Source organism: Mya arenaria, chromosome 6 (genome assembly GCF_026914265.1).
Source record: "Mya arenaria isolate MELC-2E11 chromosome 6, ASM2691426v1".
Taxonomy (NCBI): Eukaryota; Metazoa; Mollusca; class Bivalvia; order Myida; family Myidae; genus Mya; species Mya arenaria.
In genome coordinates this window covers 79,534,018-79,555,024 of record NC_069127.1, presented here as the reverse complement: position 1 = coordinate 79,555,024, position 21,007 = coordinate 79,534,018, and the positions used below count along the sequence as shown (strand labels likewise).

The 21,007-nt window shown below is 35.4% G+C and overlaps 1 protein-coding gene across 2 annotated transcripts; it reads left to right on the top strand.

Moving 5' to 3' along the window:
- The first annotated feature begins 180 nt into the window (after positions 1–180).
- LOC128238657 (protein PAT1 homolog 1-like) lies at positions 181–20,142 on the top strand. Of its 2 annotated transcripts, none has more exons than XM_052954786.1 (18): positions 181–257; positions 1,676–1,784; positions 3,593–3,702; positions 4,167–4,253; positions 4,536–4,721; positions 5,098–5,382; positions 5,738–5,963; positions 6,897–7,044; positions 8,324–8,383; positions 9,080–9,362; positions 9,846–9,957; positions 13,600–13,769; positions 14,105–14,172; positions 14,465–14,612; positions 16,624–16,698; positions 17,236–17,376; positions 17,696–17,793; positions 18,315–20,142. In XM_052954786.1, exons 1-18 carry the CDS (start codon positions 228–230, stop codon positions 18,490–18,492), a joined length of 2,514 nt encoding a protein of 837 aa, XP_052810746.1. In that variant the 5' UTR covers positions 181–227; the 3' UTR covers positions 18,493–20,142. The 2 variants fall into 2 exon arrangements, with proteins under 2 accessions (XP_052810746.1, XP_052810745.1); XM_052954785.1 differs by having other exon boundaries at positions 4,536–4,757.
- Positions 20,143–21,007: the final 865 nt, after the last annotated feature.

Here is a 21,007-nt window from a genome sequence, read left to right as displayed (position 1 = left end):
AAGTAGGTCAAATAAAGTCTCTGAATAAAGTTACAAATAAAAGATCATTCGAAATAAAATGCACTAAACGAAATGATTGTCACACTTGAATTCATTTGGTTTTAGAAAATGACAGTAGATTGGAAGATTTTTCAATTTTGCTCAATTTTTAAAACACAAAATACCCACATGCTAATGTTGGAGAGTATGAAAATAATGAAAAGGAAAGCTCACAAAAATGACATGAGATGGCAGATGCGTGTTTGGACGATTATTCTGTAGGCTAACAACTTTATCATTTTGCATATATGTTAAATGTTCATTTAACCAAAGTTTAACCCCCAAAATACCAGACATGTATGCCTAATTACAATTAAATTGAAAGTAAAGAAATATATTTTGTACCCCACCCATCTCCATCACTTTGTCAGTGTTTCAGAAAGACATGGCTCTAAAATAGTTTGTTTTACACAATTTATGGATTTATAGTGTGTTATTTTGTAGTTTGAGTAATATGCGCTCACTAAGTTTCAACTTGTCCATTATATGAACACAACAGAATATTCAGTTTTTGAAACGTTGTTGTTGTTGGGATAAGGCGAAGAAATCTTATTCATAATACAAAATCAGGATGAAAGAATCAGATCTCTTGGAAAAATAATGTACTTGATATTGAATATAGGTGCAGTCATTATTCAATATGCAGTGGTTTTCCACCCGTTTTTCAGTGGCCCAATAATGACCTAGTCCAAATAATTGTACGTTGACAGATTTTTTTAGATTTTTGATATGGCAAATCCTTCACATACAAATTGTTTAGTATCAAAAGTGGGTAGTTGTTCCGATCAGGATTCCGAGTTAAAGCATATAGCGTCTATAAAATATCATAAAAACAAGAAATATTACCAGATAATGTTATTTTATATTAGTTCCGTACACAAAAAATAAATATTCAACTTCTGATTATGAGTTTGACGGCTTTTCTTCATTTCATTCTGTCAAAACATAATGATATATACATGAAGGGCACCTGCAAGGCTTCAGGGCACAGTTTTAAATCGCTCGGAACATTTCGGCCATGGCCGAGTTGTTGTATAAAGAGGTCTATCTCGAAGCTTTGTCGGAGGAGGCCGAGTTATTACGATTGTATCGAGTTGTTCTCCTTCGCATAATTGTTGTTTGTGTCAGTCAACTTTCGTTTTATTGGAAAGATAAACAACTTGTTTTTATGCATTAAATGCTTGTTTAGTGCAAAATAACATTTTACTTACATGGTAAAATATGAATATTACTCTTTATGATCAATTTCAACACTTAAAACAATTTCAATATTTTTAAAACACCCCCGTTTTTTGCACATTCCCGTTTAGACGTTAGGGATTGGAAGAATCCCGTATAACACGTCTATTATTTTAGACTAAATAATGACCCTGTTCCCAAAACAATCTAGCATCTTTCCAATCAGATTGTTTATACCAACTACACAAGGTGGAATGTGCATATTGACCGATATTTTAACAGCACTAGCACAAATTCACTAGTAATCTTTCTAAATTTTTGGTATTCTGTATAAAAATTACTTTGCATAGAATGTAGTTGGTGCCTTCTCACCAGATGAAGGAAAAAAAACGGACACATGCTTTGGATAATTAACATTGCCTTTGTATCACACATATAGTGTTGTTGTTTTTTACAGGCTCTAGGTTCGAGAGTGTCAAGTTATGACAACCAATTGCTAGAGGCTCCAGAGGAAGAAGAAGATTTTGATGTCCTCAATGAGGAGACATTCGGGGATATTGGCAATGGTACACTAGTATTCTAGTTTTCTATGATATATTGCTATGGGCACAGACTGAATGCATATACTTCAAAGCATTGAACAGTTTCGTTGGAATCAATTGAAATAGGTTTGGTTTCCCTTATGCTCAAAAACTGCATCCCTGAGGCAATTTTCTGGTGAGAGGCCCACATTTTGAAATCACTATTTACATCCCTGTGACCACAAAATAAACTTTTTATTGAATAAAACCAGTATGACTAAAGTTAAAAAAGGTAAAGCCATTAAATGTCACAAAAGTTGAAACATTTATTATATCTTAATATGCATTAAAAATCATAACAAAATTGAAATACTTGTTTATAAACAGCTTTACTTGACATCTCACATATTTGTTAGCATGTTACTTGTTGCTTGTAGATGTGTAGAAAGTATGAATGGCTTTTCATGCCTTTTTATGACCTTTTTATATAAAAAAAATCACCTGAGACTCTCATCCATTGAAAATATTGTTGAAATACTGTAATCAAAGTACATCAAATATACCCTAAAATGCTCTCTAAACACAATAAAAACTTAAATCCAGTTCAAACCATACATTGGTTGATTTTGGTGCAATTTACTGCCTTCCAAAGGCTGTTTCCTCTTGTGAAAAACTGTCCATTTTCCCAAAATTTTATATTTTTTTCCCAATTTGATAAATGCAGATTACGTTTATGAATAAACAAGCAATGAATATCTTGAAATATAAACAAAATCTTGACAAGACTTAAACTTTCACAGCATAATGTATGCATAAAAAAGTTCAAACATGTATATTTGCCATAATATTAGCTGTTTTGGCCTGATTTTGTATTTTTCCCGAAGTTCACTTTATTCCCAATTTTACAGGCGGTAAAAATAATTCTCCCAAAAAATCACCGATAATGCATTAAGATTAAAAAAGAAAGATTTTTTACATCAACCTACATTATGCACCTTTAAGGTCATCTACATAGTAGTTCTAGAAAACTTTTAAATATGTTTTTGGTGAGGTTCTGAGTCTTTTTTTCAATTTTATGATTTAATCTAATTAAAGGGACTAGACACCAGATTGTATCAAAATCGACAAATAAATGATTTTCTCAAAACAAACCTAGAATTGTCAATATGCGCTAGTATGTGGCCGATAATACATCATTTTACATGATTTAAGGAATAAACGCAACAATCTTGTTGGCTCACACGTGGTCTCAGCTGAATTCATGTGAGTTTCCCGTTTAAGAATAGTGTGAAATTGTTTCTCCGTTTAAAAATAGCGCGGAATTTACTGAACACCTTGCAAGTCACGTGATCGTTTCACACACTAACCGGTCAATAAGGGTTTAAGCCAACACGTTTTCAGCAGGGTTAATCTTTTTATAAAATTCCATTGATCAATTTCAGCACTAATTTTAATCTGTCGGGCTCTGTGTTAACTTTGTTTCGCAGCAGTTTTCCGCTTCTTTGCACTGTTTGTTCTTTTTGGGAAGCCAGAACGTGTGTATATTTAAGCATGTGAAAGTCACATGATGGGCGATGATAAATATACAGACGTTATTTTTAAACTTATTGGGACTCACTGTATGGACACACGCAGTAGATTTTGATTTGGAAAAATATGGAAAAACTGCAAAAGATAAATGAGTCGTAAGCAATGTAATTCAATATAAGTAAATTCAATGAGTTGTACACAACAATATCAATTTTATTACAATTTTCTTATTTTCTTGCAATTGTATTATCTGGTGTCCAATTTAGCAGGCTTCAATTCACATACTATGCTCATATTTTCATCTCTTATTTCCATATTTACAGCGGAGTTTGACTGGGAAGAGCAGACAGAGAAGTTTGCGGAGGTGCTGGAGTCAGACCGCCACAATGACTCAGGCTTCAACACTGCTGAGAAAGTGTACCGCTCACATGAGGTGAATAGTAAAAACTTTTATTTTAATAAATAGTGCAATAAAATCACAAGTATTTTCGCCTTTAGAACTGCTACCAAAGCAATACTCCAAGGCTCAGCATTTACTCAACTTTCTATAATGGGTATTTAAAAGGCATTTTAGATAAGACACAATTTTCTTAAAAAATGTTATATTTCTGTAGAAACAAAAAAAATTGGCATACATGCACCTGAAGGTTTGTTTGGAGCATTGTTAATGTTACAACATTTTGTTGCATCAAACATTTAACTTTTTGTACAACAATTGAATGTTCAGTTTAACTTGTTCAGTTTAACTTGTTTAGTTTAACTTGTTCAGTTTAACTTGTTCAGTTTAACTTGTTCAGAAACATCCATTTTGCAGATCAACTATCTACTTTGCTTTAAATGTGTGGCCAAACACTCAACAGAACAAAATGCAGTATTTGTTTTTATTTATTGTTACAGGAGTATATGGAGCAGAGTATCAGTCAGCTGATGGTAGATGATGATGACCCTGACCCCGCCATTGTCAGGTCCAAACCTATACCACAGGTAACTAAAGTTTTCTCCAATTTGGGTTTTCAATTCCCACTGAAGTTTTTCTGTAATGAAATTATGAATTGAAAAAAATAACAGAAACCATTTCCTTTAAAAGCACAAGATAAAGGCATTATCTGACACTGTTATGAGAATCCATTTTCACTTGTATGCAACTGAATATGCCTTTTGACATTAGGAAAGTACAATTTGTGTTCAATTACAATGAATGTGATGAGTTATGAGATAATGAATGGACACATGCACTGTAGCTTTCAAACATTTATCACCATGCAGCGGCAGCAGACCCTTGACAGCCTGTTTGGTCCAGCGTCTCCCCCCAGCTTCCTGGACGCGGAACAGCTCATGTCACCCACCAGCAAGAACATCTGGGGCTCCCCACTCCAGGAGTCCCCCTACCATCCGCCCTCACACGTCAACAACATACAGGCCATGTTCGACCTCGCCAAGAGTTCCAACACTGTACGTTCACGTGTGCAATCCCTACAATATTCAGTGGTCAGAGAAGTTTGTACTTAAAACTGCATGCACCATCGGTTATAAACTTCATACAAGTTCATGTTATATGTGGTGGTATAAAAATTATATTATGCAGTGAACAATGGTAAAGTTATTTCTGTTAATACAAAGATGAATGTTTGACATATTTAACAATTTTTCTAACAAAAACTTGATGATATGTTATAAAATCTGTTTGAATATACATGTATATGATTGTTTAAAGTTTGATTAACTTTATATAAGTATGTGCGTTTATAGATGTTTAGCATTTATTTTAAATATTATCTGACCAACAACGTCATTACGTGTATTAAGTTGCAATATTGCATCCTCCCAGGATTGCCCAGTCGCCCACATTCACGGTCCCCATTCCAAGGCCCCGCCAATGCAGCTTCCTAAAGCCCAGACCCTTGAGGAGATCGAGAACTCCCTGATGCGTAAACCCCGCATCCTCACCGCTGAGGAGCTTGAGAGACAGCTACGAGGGGAGTCAAGTGCCCCACCCGTCCGCCAGCCAGTCTCACAGACTTTCTCATCAGTGTTGCAGAATGGACATCGAGTGTCGGCAGCTCAATACAACGTGCCTCCTCCAGCCCTCCAAGGATCTCCCCATAGTAGAATGGTAATACAAGTTAAAGGAAGTTTCTTGCTTTGTGCTAGCTAACTGAACATGCATCTGCTTCATGTTGGTTGGAAATTTTATTAATGCTTTTCATTTGAAACCATAAGACAGAATAAAAACCTTATTTTGTAGACTATTTATAGTTTCATCAATGTATGGACATGACAATTGAACACAACTTTGGGACTTACATTATCTGGTTTGATGTTTCTTTTCTTCGAATGAGGTGAAGTTGTGCTGATTATATATGTATGAATTTAGATAAGATGCCTTTCATACCAAGATGAGATTCTTTTACAGATTGTACATGAATGCAATATTTTAACAAATAAGAAAGTTAAAGTGTTTTTTCCAGGCTCCAGTAAGCTCCATGCAGGGAATGGTAAACGGTCATCGGTCCCCAGTGTTTGGTGGCCCCCCGGGCCTGGTAGGCAGTGCTCCCTCCACCCCTGGCCGTCCTCCCCCACCCAGGGGCATGCCCATCCCGCCAGTGGGATCTGTAGCTCCGGGATCCCCCGCCATGCCTGTGGGAACTCCGCCATATAGAAGTGGTGCTTCTCCTCTTAACAGACAGTCACCAGGTATATGTTTAGTACTGCTAACGTAACAATACCCATATGTATTGATTGATCAGGTGTATGTGATCACAAGAAACTATGCTAAATATATATTCAAATATCAATTATCAGTAAATACTAAGTTTAAATCCATGTGTTTGTGATATTGTGCATCACATTGTATAGTTTTGTATAGTTATTCTTTAAATGTTCATGCTGAATGTTGTAAAGCTTGTTATTATTGAAATATGAGATATCCATTGAGAAACAGATTACTGGCATTGGTTTTAAAACTTATTTTGTGTTGCTTGTGCCCAGTGTTCCAATATGTCCGGAGATCCCCAGTGCCCAGGTCTCCCACTCCCCCACCCTTGGGGATTGTCCCCTCCCCCCAGACCATGGGGCCTAGGACTCCAGGAACCCCCATGGTGGGACCGTCAACTCCTGGACTGGGGAATCATGTCCCAGCTAGATTTTTCTCTCCAGCAAATGGTCATGTTAGATATATAGGTACCTGCAGTTTGCATGAAGGGTGGCATTGTTTACAATATGTTATTCATCACTGTTGAACTAATTCTGATGCTTACATTTCAGGTTTATGTTTTTACTTTCCATTTGTTACAGTCTAATAACCATACGTTCATGTTCATATGTCTCACATCCCCTTTAACTGTCTTACTACAACTTTTTCATAAAACCTTAATACCTAATGCACTAGAATATCATTTTTATGTTGATAACAAAGACTGCCTTTTTATTGCAAATAATCACAAGTACTTGACTAGTAAAAAATATACTTACGTACTTGCTTCTTTTATGATGTATTTGTTTCTCATCTTTAATGTGTTTGTATTTATTTTGTCATATTATGCCTACATGCACTGGTTTTTAAATAATCAGGGAGCTTATATAAAATGTAAGGAATTTCTCCCTATGAACCTTTATTTTGTATTGCAGGCACTCCAGGTCCAGGGTTGTCCCAGCCCATTGGTATTCCACGGGGAATGAGGGGTCTGCCCCCCTCAGGGAGCCCCTTTTCTAGCCCCCAGGCAATGGTGGGCAGTCCTCAGGGTCCCATACAAAGTCCTCAACAGCTACTACACAGGTAGGGTTATGATTGGTTATCATTTAAAAACCTCTGTAATCTTAGGATAAATTTATTTCATGTTGAATGGTTTTACTATTGTTAGCTCCACTGGCCGAAGGCCATGGAGCTTATGTCGTCACAGATTGTCACTTGTGAGTGCGTGCGTGCGTGCGTAAACTTTTACTTTAAACGACATCTCCTCTGAAACTGATAAGCGGATTTTGACAAAACTTCACAGGAATGTTCCTTTGGTGGTCCTTTACCAAAATTGCTCAAATGGTTCCGGTCCATTGCACAATATGGCCGCCAGAGCTAAAAATAGCAAAATCTTTAAACGACATCTCCTCTGAAACGGTTCGGCAGATTTTGATGAAACTTGACAGTAATGTTTCTTGGGTGGTCCTTTATTAAAATTGCTCAAATGGTTCTGGTCCATTGCACAATATGGCCGCCACAGCTAAAAATAGCAAAATCTTTAAACGACATCTCCTCTGAAACGGATAGGCAGATTTTGATGAAACTTGACAGAATTGTTCCTTGGGTGGTCCTTAACCAAAATTGCTCAAATGGTTCCGGTCCGCTGCACAACATGGCTGCCAGGGCAAAAAAATAGAAAAACCTTTAAAGAACATCTTCTCAGAAACCGATGATCAGATTTTGATGACACTTAACAGAAATGTTCCTTGGATGGTCCTTTATCAAATTTGCTTCAATGGTTTCGGTCCACTGCACAAGATGGCCCCCAGAGGTAAAAATAGAAAAACCTTTAAACGACTTCTCCCCAGAAACCGATGATCAGATTTTGATGAAACTTGACAGAAATGTTCCTTGGGTGGTCATTAACCAAAATTTGTTAAATGGTTCCAGTCCACTGCACACCATGGCTGCCAGAGCTAAAAAATAAAAAAAACTTTATACGACTTGTCGTCGAAACCGATGACCTTTTTTCGATAAAACTTGACAGAAATGTTTGTTTGGTGCTCCTTTACTCAAATTGCCCAAATCATTTCGGTCCACTGCACAACATGGCAGCCAGAGCTATTAAAGTAAAAAAATTTTTTAAATAACTTCTCAAAAATTGATGATTGTATTTCTATGAAACTTGACGAAAATGTTCGTTAGGTGGTCTTTGCTTGAACCTTTTGGCCAGTGGAGCACAGGCACTGATGTGCCTCTTGTTTCAATGTGGAAGGTAAAACCGGAATTTTACTGCAGCAGGTTGAACAGTTAAAAAATGAGAGGACTCTGTCTTGCTGGTACATATAGCAATGTTATGCATTGTGTTGATTGATTTCAGGATGCCTCCCCCTGGTAGCTATGGTGACAATAGCAGGAACAATGGCAACATGATGTACCAGTAAGTTCACTGCTTTACCGGTATCCCAAATCTTGTAATTATACCCCCAGATAGATGTTATCCTAGAGCTACCAGTATATATTGCAGTTGCATATGTCATGTCCCATTACAAAATATTGTGTTGCATATAGCTCCAAAAGTATTGCACCTACACACATGAAATTTGCATCTGCATTTTTTGTTACATTTTGCTTAGTCTTGCAAGAGTTATTTACCCTAAATGCTTGTAAGAGGCACTTTTTTCCTTCAGATTTCGATGTTTAAAATATGCCTGCATCTTACAAACAGTAACAAGCTTTTGACATTTTTTTCTGAGGTCGATTTCAGGCCAAAATCCTACAGTCCTACAGTCATGAAATGGAAAGCTTAGGCTGTTTTGGACTTGACATTTCACTCTTAATTCCACAACTCAACATTTTACCATTCCTGAGTATAGGCGTAGTCAGGAGATATTTATTGCCACTGGTATAGCTAACAATTGCATCTTATAATTATTTAACATATATTATTATTTGTTCATGCAAGATTTACCTTTATTTCTTAAATTGGCCTTTGATATTCCCTTGAGCAGTAACATCATAGACTTGATGAAGAAAGTTTTTAACCTAGATTGTAAACATGCATGTAGAAACATAATACGAAAATTGTTATTCAATCAAAGACTTTTGCTCTGACATCTATTTTCCCCTTGCTCAGGTCATCTCCTCACATGCAAGGTCCGTACAACCGTGAACATCGTCAGCTTGGTCGCAGTGACCACCAGCAGCAGCACAGGGAGCACCGCTACTACCGCTACCCGTACAACCAGAAGCACGAGTCTCACGGCGACCATGCCCCCCTATCAGCAGGAAAACGTGGCAGTAAGGACCAGGATGATTATGATGGGCTCATGGCCCAGAAGGAAAAAGACTGGATCATCAAGATACAGCTGCTTCAGCTTCAGACTGACAATCCACTGGAGGATGACTACTACTACACTGTAGGCTTATCTATGACTTTCTCTACCGTGTCTGTATTTCAAAGGAGTCAAGGTATTGTCATAGCCTTGGTGTCGTTGGCTTCATCAGCTTCTGCCTCGTCAGCATGCAAAAACTAACTTGCCTATATCTTAAAAAAACATTGATATTTAGAAGACTTGGGACACATGATGCCAGAGACAACATGCACATATAGTAAGTCTTGTAACTTGGGCTTTAATAATTGCTGTGTATTGCCGTTGCCCATATTTCAACTGGAAATCAATAGACAAGCCCAGCACTCTTGTTAATAGCTTAAACTATTGGAAATAAATGTTGCAAAGCTTTTCGTTGTTATTGACTAGAAAACAAGTTAACTTTTTCAAAATCTCTACCTAAAGCGATTGAATAGCATGTAGTCTGTATACATTTGTAATAATTACATTGCAAAAATGAAATCTTCTGTCAGCTGTTTAGTGTTTATAAGTGAGATATCTGTGTTGCAGTCCTGGTGTATGCGTAAGAAGGCTCGTGAACAGGAGAAGGAAGGAGGTGCCAGCAACTCAAAACTTGTCATCCCCTCCATGGCACGCATGGAACACAGGGCTTACAAACCTGGTATGCTACACACATTTATATGTAGGTTATTATAGGCCAACTGTGAGATGTAGACTGTTAGACTCTTACAATCTTTTCCCATATGAAGCTGAAGATGATGACTACTTCAATGATTTGTAAGATGTAGACTGTTTCAATGTTTTCTGGTATGAAGTTTAAGAGATGTAGACTGTTTCAATGTTTTCTGGTATAAAGTTTAAGATGTATACTGTTTCAATGTTTTGATATGAAGTTAAGATGTAGACTGTTTCAATGTTTTCTGGTATGAAGTTTAGAATTAGACTGTTTCAATGTTTTGATATGAAGTTAAGATGTAGACTGTTTCAGTGTTCTTGGTATGAAGTTTAGAATTAGACTGTTTCAATGTTTTCTGGTATGAAGTTTAAGATGTAGACTGTTTCAATGTTCTGATATGAAGTTAAGATGTAGACTGTTTCAGTGTTCTTGGTATAAAGTTTAGAATTAGACTGTTTCAATGTTTTGATATGAAGTTAAGATGTAGACTGTTTCAATGTTTTGATATGAACTTAAGATGTAGACTGTTTCAGTGTTTCCTGGTATGAAGTTTAGAATTAGACTGTTTCAATGTTTTGATATGAAGTTAAGATGTAGACTGTTTCAGGGTTTTCTGGTATGAAGTTTAGAAATAGACTGTTTCAATGTTTTGATATGAAGTTAAGATGTAGACTGTTTCAATGTTTTCTGGTATGAAGTTTAGAATTAGACTGTTTCAATGTTTTGATATGAAGTTAAGATGTAGACTGTTTCAATGTTTTGATATGAAGTTAAGATGTAGACTGTTTCAATGTTTTCTGGTATGAAGTTTAAGAGATGTAGACTGTTTCAGTGTTTTGATATGAAGTTAAGATGTAGACTGTTTCAGTGTTTTCTGGTATGAAGTTTAGAAATAGACTGTTTCAATGTTTTGATATGAAGTTAAGATGTAGACTGTTTCAATGTTTTCTGGTATGAAGTTTAAGATGTAGACTGTTTCAATGTTTTGATATGAAGTTAAGATGTAGACTGTTTCAATGTTTTCTGGTATGAAGTTTAGAAATAGACTGTTTCATTGTTTTGATATGAAGTTAAGATGTAGACTGTTTCAGTGTTTTCTGGTATGAAGTTTAGAATTAGACTGTTTCAATGTTTTGATATGAAGTTAAGATGTAGACTGTTTCAGTGTTTTCTGGTATGAAGTTTAGAATTAGACTGTTTCAATGTTTTGATATGAAGTTAAGATGTAGACTGTTTCAATGTTTTCTGGTATGAAGTTTAAGATGTAGACTGTTTCAATGTTTTGATATGAAGTTAAGATGTAGACTGTTTCAATGTTTTCTGGTATGAAGTTTAGAATTAGACTGTTTCAATGTTTTGATATGAAGTTAAGATGTAGACTGTTTCAGTGTTCTTGGTATGAAGTTTAGAATTAGACTGTTTCAATGTTTTCTGGTATGAAGTTTAAGATGTAGACTGTTTCAATGTTTTGATATGAAGTTAAGATGTAGACTGTTTCAGTGTTCTTGGTATAAAGTTTAGAATTAGACTGTTTCAATGTTTTGATATGAAGTTAAGATGTAGACTGTTTCAATGTTTTCTGGTATGAAGTTTAAGAGATGTAGACTGTTTCAGTGTTTTGATATGAAGTTAAGATGTAGACTGTTTCAGTGTTTTCTGGTATGAAGTTTAGAAATAGACTGTTTCAATGTTTTGATATGAAGTTAAGATGTAGACTGTTTCAATGTTTTCTGGTATGAAGTTTAAGATGTAGACTGTTTCAATGTTTTGATATGAAGTTAAGATGTATACTGTTTCAATGTTTTGATATGAAGTTAAGATGTAGACTGTTTCAATGTTTTCTGGTATGAAGTTTAGAAATAGACTGTTTCAATGTTTTGATATGAAGTTAAGATGTAGACTGTTTCAGTGTTTTCTGGTATGAAGTTTAGAATTAGACTGTTTCAATGTTTTGATATGAAGTTAAGATGTAGACTGTTTCAGTGTTTTCTGGTATGAAGTTTAGAATTAGACTGTTTCAATGTTTTGATATGAAGTAAAGATGTAGACTGTTTCAATGTTTTCTGGTATGAAGTTTAAGATGTAGACTGTTTCAATGTTTTCTGGTATGAAGTTTAGAATTAGACTGTTTCAATGTTTTGATATGAAGTTAAGATGTAGACTGTTTCAATGTTTTGATATGAAGTTAAGATGTAGACTGTTTCAATGTTTTCTGGTATGAAGTTTAGAATTAGACTGTTTCAATGTTTTGATATGAAGTTAAGATGTAGACTGTTTCAGGGTTTTCTGGTATGAAGTTTAGAAATAGACTGTTTCAATGTTTTGATATGAAGTTAAGATGTAGACTGTTTCAGTGTTCTTGGTATGAAGTTTAGAATTAGACTGATTCAATGTTTTGATATGAAGTTAATATGTAGACTGTTTCAGGGTTTTCTGGTATGAAGTTTAGAAATAGACTGTTTCAATGTTTTGATATGAAGTTATGATGTAGACTGTTTCAGTGTTCTTGGTATGAAGTTTAGAAATAGACTGTTTCAATGTTTTGCTATGAAGTTAAGATGTAGACTGTTTCAGTGTTCTTGGTATGAAGTTTAGAATTAGACTGATTCAATGTTTTGATATGAAGTTAATATGTAGACTGTTTCAGTGTTCTTGGTATGAAGTTTAGAATTAGACTGTTTCAATGTTTTGATATGAAGTTAAGATGTAGACTGTTTCAGTGTTCTTGGTATAAAGTTAAGATGTAGACTGTTTCAGTGTTTTGATATAAAGTTAAGATGTAGACTGTTTCAGTGTTTTGATATGAAGTTAAGATGTAGACTGTTTCAGTGTTTTGATATGAAGTTTAAGAGTTAGACTGTTTCAATGTTTTCTGATATGAAGTTTAAGTTGTAGACTGTTACAATGTTTTCTGATATGAAGTTTAAGATGCAGACTGTTATAATGTCTTCTGATATCAGTGTGTGTATACCACATGATAAATTACTTCATTACATCATATATGCGAAATCAGAAGGCAATATTTTGCTTAAAATTAAGACTTAAATCAAAGATAACTTTTCTTTAAGTACACCATTTTGAATGAAACAAAGCTGCTTAAGAGCCATGCCGTTTTATTACCAGAGTTTGATAAGGTGATTAGTTTCATCATACACTTCTAAGAAACTACACTCTCAATCAAACTCTGGTAAAAGTCCAAAGGCGGAGCTCTATAAGCGGCATACACTGCGCTATGTTTCCTTTAAAATGGTGAAGAAATAGGAAAGTTATCTTGTTTAAACTCTTCATTTGAGGCAAAATATTGCCTTCCAACGTATCATTTATGACACAATTTATCACATGGTATACAAAACTGATTCAAGATATTTAAATGAAACATGGTTTACATTTTGCCAGAGACAGTTTTCACATGTTTAAAAAAGCCCATTACTTAGCCTTAAATAATTGTCATGAATTGCCCCTTTTTCTACTGATAATCAACAGACAAGCATTTGTTTTGCGGCACATGGTTCATATATGTAATGTCTCTATGGTGTCAGCATCTGATATTATGTTGTTGACTAAGCAGCATTTACTCATCTTCAAAGTGAAATACCATTAGAAAAACCTTTTGTTTCTTGTTTTCAGCCCAGTTTGAAGGATCCCTTGGTCGGCTAACAACATCAAGTGTTCATAATCCCCGCCAGATCATTGACCTGTTGGCCAAGAGCATGTCAGACAAAGGAGGAGCCAAGACCAAGTCCACAGTCGGAAAAGAGCTGAGGAAGTCGAGACAACTCCTTATGGACATTGAAAAGGTAGCGTTACACACTGTCCCTAGAGTGTGCAGATCCGGTGTATTCTGTTATTGCATTGTATCACTCTATTGAATATAGACAATAAATAATTCTGATATGCATTATGCAACTTTGATGTCTACTGTTTTCCCTATATTTGACTTTTTCACTTTCACATATGTAAAAAAGGAGACATGGTGACATTTGGTACATAAAGTGTATAGAGAAAATACCAGTTAAAGTTGTCGATCTAGGTTGGCTGATACCAGCTTACATCTATCTGACCAGTATCATCAATATCAGATTGATATAAATAAAAACCTTTGATGCAGATATTGTGAAGTTTTGTGTTACAGGGATACAACATTCTCCTGATCATTGAGGATTTGGAAACCAAGATTCTAGCACTTCCTGAAGATACAGCGTAAGATTAACACACGGTAGCATTAAACTCATATATTGTCATATAAATTGGAAAGAAAATATTATCAAAACCTGTAAGGAAGGATTTATTGATTTTGTGAATGACTGCTACTGCTTTGTTATTGTAAATTTTGTATATTTTTACCAGACCCACTGAAAATTTACCAAGGTCATACATGTATGACACAAGCATTTTACTTAAAAATGCAACAATCAAATTCACTACTAACATTATCAGTTAGAACAAATGTGTGTGTCATACACTACCCCGGAATATCTCCCTTCCCCAACAGAAAGCCCCTACTGGAGGAGCGCTCCTGCTACGTGGACCTTTTGTTCCACTACCTGCTGTGTGACGGCAACTCTGCGTCCTTCATGCAGTACATGAACGTCAGGAAGGGCCGATCTCTCACTCGTAGGGCTCTACCATGCTTGGATAAGGTATGCTTGTCTACACAGAGTTAATACCCTAAGGTACCAAGTGTTATTACGGTTTAAAAGGTCTGGTTCCTTCTGGCATTCCGGTGCCTTGTAGTACACTTCTTGCTTTGTTCAATATTTGTGAAAACTACTGATACTGTGAAATCATTAATGTTCGTGGGGCATTAATGTTCGTGGTTTTCGTGGGTTGGGTGATCCACGAATTCAAGATCCCACGAAATATAAACCCTTTATTCACTTTTTCAATTGCCTTGTTACGTACATACTCTAGTATATTCTTTACAGAGGTCACAGTATACAGTGTTAAAACCTGTCTCACTGTATAACTTACGATCAGTATTCTGTTAATATATTATAACTGCCTTTAACAAATAATGAACCAAATCAATTAAATGTGTTTTATGCAGCAAATGACAGTTATAAGCACATGGTTAAACGTGTGCTGTTAATGAAAATCTCCAAGTTTACAAGATGTGCGTGATGAGTGTCCATACTCGATTTTTTTATTTAATGAAATAATTAATCGATTACTAGTACATTGAAGGTTACTAAGCACTGAACGTGACAATATACGCACCTTTTCGGTGTTTTCACAGTTTGCAAAATTCTTAATTGGCATTCAATGGCTTCCCCTATCTGTATTTATGATCAGGGTACATCTTCTTTTATTACCTTTATTCCCAATTAAATTGATAAGTGACATGGGTATATGCACTAGTTGGCATGTCGTACCACATTAGCGAGTGTCATAAACCGAGAGTCGTAGAAGACGGAAATCAAGGGCCAGCGCGTGGATATTATGCAGACGATCTAGGACGATCGCATCTTCGATTTTTTTTTTTTCAAAATGAAAATCCACAAATTCAAGTACCCACGAAATTGTTTTTTTTCGGCAAACCACGAAATTTCATGCCCACGAACATTAATGATTTCACAGTATTAGCGATGGCCTGTTTTATAAGATATCTTTGTTGGAAATTTTGTGCTGCTTAAGAGTGTGTGGGGATACTTGTTAAAATTCGAGCAGAATCTGTGTTAATTGACCTTTGATAGTGACGTTATTTTTTTATACTGCAAATGAGGTTAGTACAGAGATTCGAGATCTCAACCCTTGCTATTTTTATTGTAACAAGGGCCTGATAGTGGTGCAGTTTATATATATATTTCCTCATTTTGCCCCATTACCAATTAAAATTAAATATATATATATACATTGATGGCTTGAAGCCTTCTATGGATGAGAGAGATCTAGTGGTGTCAGTGTCCACATCTCACCCAGGATATTGAGGGTGCGAGCCCCACCAGGGCCACATTCTCTTGGCCACTCACAAAAAGACACTGGTATTGGTTTGTGCCCAGAAGGATTCATATTATTTTATTGTGTGTAGCTGACTCCACAATTGAGCTAGAATTAAAAAGAGGCTGAAGAAATTAATGAGTTTGAAATTATTATTATCTGCAGTTTTAATAAAGACTGTTTATCTCAAGTGTAAGTGAGATGCTGATATAGAAGGTTAAAGCATGCACTATTAAATAAGTCAAGTACGCTCGGACAAATTCCTTAATCAATAATCTAATCGAAATAGGCAACACTTGTGATCATCAAATCGCAAATAATTGCAAGTACATTTTCTTGCTTAATATTGATGTTTACTTCAACAACTTCTATGTCTTATGTATTTTACAACTAGTCCAACATATTTAATCACAGAAGAATACATTCAAAGCTTGAATTATTATATTGTACATTCACAGCACCAATTTGGGTATATGATGATATGACTGAAAAAGGATCTACAATATTGTGTGTTACATGTGTTTTATGGTGTGAATTTATAAAGGTAGATAATAAAGTTTAATGAAAATTATATATATGGATTATCTTTTTCAATTATCACCAATTTTGGGTGCGCATGGACAATTATTCAATTATTTTTTACCATTGGGCCATCTCTGCTGCTTGTAATGAGTTAGTTAACTACAATATTCTGACATTTCTGTTCCACTGTAGGTGCAGTCTGTGGGCATTGTGTCTCTGGTATGCAAGAATCTGCAGCAGCTCATGAAGAAAGACCAGACAGATGAGGTAGGCAAATATTGGTCATTCATTTCATTGGTAAAACAGCCTAACTGGATGTAAAATAAGGATGCCGATAAGTCATTTATCAAATATTTATGTTTGTTTGATTAAGTTGTGTTTACTGTGAGTGAGATGGAAGTGCTTCATTCTAAAATGAAGATTGAAATGCTTGTAAAAGAACTCTTTACTGTTCTTGTTTGGGTTTATGTTCTATGCAGACAATGGTCCATAGTTACAATTAAACTGCGAAGAAAGAGTACTTTATTGAACTGACATAACACAGAACCAACCTGATATAAATATCCATAGCCTAGGATAAGTGTTGAAGACTGCTCAAGATGGAAAGCATTACACAAACAGACATGGACTTGGATTCTATATTTTTTTATTACCCCGATAAACAAAACGGTTAATGATCATAATCTGATATAAGAGTTATATTAATTGTCTGATTTCAAAACAAGTAAAAAAAAAATGGTGTAGAAAAAAACATGTTAAAAAATAACTGTTTGACATGTTTATTTTATATCCATTCTGTTTCAGCACCTAGAGGAGCTGTTTGTTCCCTGTGCGAGTGTGATCGAAGGATGTAACCTGGCCACAGTGGTCATGTTTGCAGAGGACATACAGCAGGAAGACACGCCCTCCACAACCAAACCTATTGCCCTTGCACTGCAGAACAAGGTACAGTCTCTCACCTCTTTACTTCATCATTTTGTGGTATTTACCTAGGGTATGGTTTTGTAATATTTACGTTGCCCTTGTCCTTCTGTGGAGAGAAACTTGTGCTTATTGTGCAAGAGCTGCATGGGGTTATGATGTCATTGCTTATTTCATTTCTTTATTCTGATTGTACATGCTTGACTTCATTCTGCCTATGTAAAGTAATGTATTGAATCTCATTCATTCTTTTTTACAAACATAAAATGCAGTAAACTTTACTTACTGGACTTCAAAGTATTATCTCAACTTTGCTCTAAGTTTTCATCTGGTGTGTTTTCAGTTTGGCAGTTCAATCCTGTGTGCCCTGCTACACCGAGGAGAGAAGATCTACAGTACACTTTCACCTGTGGACCTTGATAGCAACCTACAGAACGAATGGTAACCATGGTTTTTAGCTTGTCTGTTTGGGGAAAACAAATCCTAGCCTTGTAGACCTCTGTGAAGTATTGCAAAAACTTTTCTTTCTTTTTTTGTTGAAAATTTTGATTTAAAACATGCACTACTAATGCATTTTACATAACATAGTATGACATATGTAATACAAATTTACAAGCATGATATAAGAATGCAGTTAAGTTATTTACGAATAATAATTGAGATACTATGAATCTAAAAGCAATCTAAACCAAAAATGACTGGAAAAAAATGGGAAAAAAATAAAATAATATGTATTGCAAAAACTTAACCAATACTGTTCCAAGTTATTCAAAAATATTTGGTGCACTTGTTGCCAAAGACAATACATACATGCATATGAAAGCCCATAACTCCAGCTTTAATGAAATGTAGACAAGAAAAGGCGTTGCTCCCCAGCACTCATAATTGGTTAAAGAAAAATATAAGAAAAAGTCTGTTTTTCTCATTTTCAGAATAATTATCCATGACATATTCATTTTCAGGTGTGAGTTTGTCCATGAGTTTGCTGGCATTCTGGCCACATTGCCCCTAGAGTGTATCGCCGCCCCGCTCGAGACTTACCCCGACATCTCTGAACATCTTGAGCGGCTCCTTAACAAACGCCTGCTGGCCGTGGTAGAAGATAACCTTGACATCTTTACCCAGACTAGGCAGTCCTGATCCCATCTCATGGAGGAGAAGAAATGATGGGATTCAAAGAGTTTTTCTTGTGTGCTAGCATTTCTATATTGGTTTGGTGTAATATTGACAATGTGAAGGCATTTGCAAGGGATAATTGAAAATGGTAACGTTTTCAGGAAAAAAAAATTGCTGATGCAGAAATATGGTACTTTCTAGAAGTTGTAGTTTATATATAGGGTGAGGTTAAAGTCATGATTGTTGTGATTATGCAGAGAATAGAAATAGATCATTGTGATACATGGTAGGGCTTTCCTGGGGCTAAACAATATTCAATTATTTTTGTTCTCTTCCCTTCTTTATTTGTAATATAACTTGCTTTTTCGGCCAGGGGTTGTTGAACATGGCATGAAAGTATTTTAGGGCATGTGTTTAGTTATCACATCTTTTAGTTTATTTGAAGACATCATCTTGAGTGTTTTTTTACTGTGAATGAAGAGATTGAAGTTCATTTTTTTAACAGATTAATTTAGACAGAAAAAATTACCAGTTGTTGGTTGTCAATCAAGCAATCAGTTGATCGGTTATGTAAATGAATAACATGGATAAAATGGAAATCTTCCGCCAAATAATCTTGAAAAGTTACAATAATTACTATGGCGACTGGTCAATTTATTAACAGTAGTACGTGAACATGAATTATATTTCTTATATCTCATTATTCTCTGTTCACTCCATGTCCGTTGTAGCTTCACATTGTGATAGAAAATTGTTATAGCCATAATTATATTGTATGCTTTATTTTTGGCGCCCATCATCGTAATCTCATACTTAATTTGGTTCTTGGATAACTTCATTAGAAATATTTTGTCCTTCTTACTGATATTAACCTGCTGTTCTACAAAGCCATTTAATTGTCTGTTGTTTTTGAACTCTTTTGATAGTAAAGTTTTGATACAATTTAATGTTAATACAGTTTTTTTATCACTCTTTCAATTAAAGACATGTATTTTGTGTAAACTGTATTTTTAAGGAAGTCTTGTTTTGTGCCCATTTGTAATCATTGGTTCTCATAAGCTGTTTTATGCACAAAGAGTAGCTATCCTTATACCAGTGTTTCCCTGGTTGAGATTTTCTATTGTCACTAGATGGACTTGTACATAGGTAATCCTACTTTGTAAATTTATGTTACTTTTGTCGTAGAATTTATTTGATACAAGCCCTGACTGGTAGGGTCTGTGCTGGTTTCCTATGATTGCTGGTGTCTTTGTTTCCAAAATTTGACTTTGAAGATGTAACAATTCAGTTTAAAGTGCTGAGATGATAAAAAGAAGAGAAAAAGAGAAATAATATGATTCTGCGTTTTTACTTGTTTATGGTTTCATAATGAAATACGTTATGATTAATATACTTCCAAATTAATTTTTCCTGCATCATGAAATTCCTTTACAAACACACCAGCAGATAAGGATCCAGGCTACCCACGGACCAGCCAGGGCAGTTATTTTTCTTGCTGTTATGCACTGCAAGCCTGTGGGGCGATATTTGTTAGGCCCAGATGGTGACATTAGTTATACCTGTCAACACAGGCAGTATTGTTGTCAGAAAATAAACATCATTTGTACAGACCTTGATCCTTTGTAAAAGCTATTTGATAATGAAATAAGAAATAAATCTATGGCTATTAGCATACACTGGGGTTTTGCTTATTTATGTGCAATGTAAACAAAACCACGGACCAACCTATAGGTCCGTGACAAAACTTATATTTTAATAATAATGATAGTGTCCATCAGAGCATTGTAAATGTCGACCTGGCTGATAATTGTGACTAGCAAATTATTGCATAGAGCGATTGACAATGATAATTAAAATGTTGATGCCTGGTATACCCATGTGTCCTTGACAAGTCGAAACATTCAGTCAAGTTCGAGTGCTTAAGTTAGTTTTTAAAAAGAAGAATTTGAAAAAAATACATAAAAAGGTTGTGGAATGTAAGCATACTATTTAGTGTAAAATGTGGAGCAGATTGATTGGGCTACAAATTGAAAGGATCTTGGACAGTTACTATACTAGTTTCAAATACTTTGAAAAATGAACATTGTAGTATAAAAGATACCATGCTAAAACTAGAGGTCACATTTTTCGACACAGTCATGTCACTTGGTCATAACGTTTCTTTATATGAGAATAATGGGTCTTAAAGTTAATATTTGAATTAGAATTTTTGGGTATGATATCAAACTTTCATGGGTATATGCCTTGAAGATGCCGAGGTCCTGGTATACACCGTATATATAAACACGGCTCAGCCATACATGGTGTCTTGTAGCAATGGAAACGCCGGCGTATACAGAACCGTCTAGCAACACCTGTTAAACTCCCACGAGGTATAAAACCATATTCATCGACCTCATTTTGCGACCGGTCTTTTCTCAGACTGCACGTTAATCGTTATCGTTTGCCAAAGCCCATGCTAAAACTCGAAGCGTGCCCGTGCTGGTCAGCTTTCCGCCAGAGGAAATCGTTCGTCAATGTCTAGAACGACCCTGAAGCA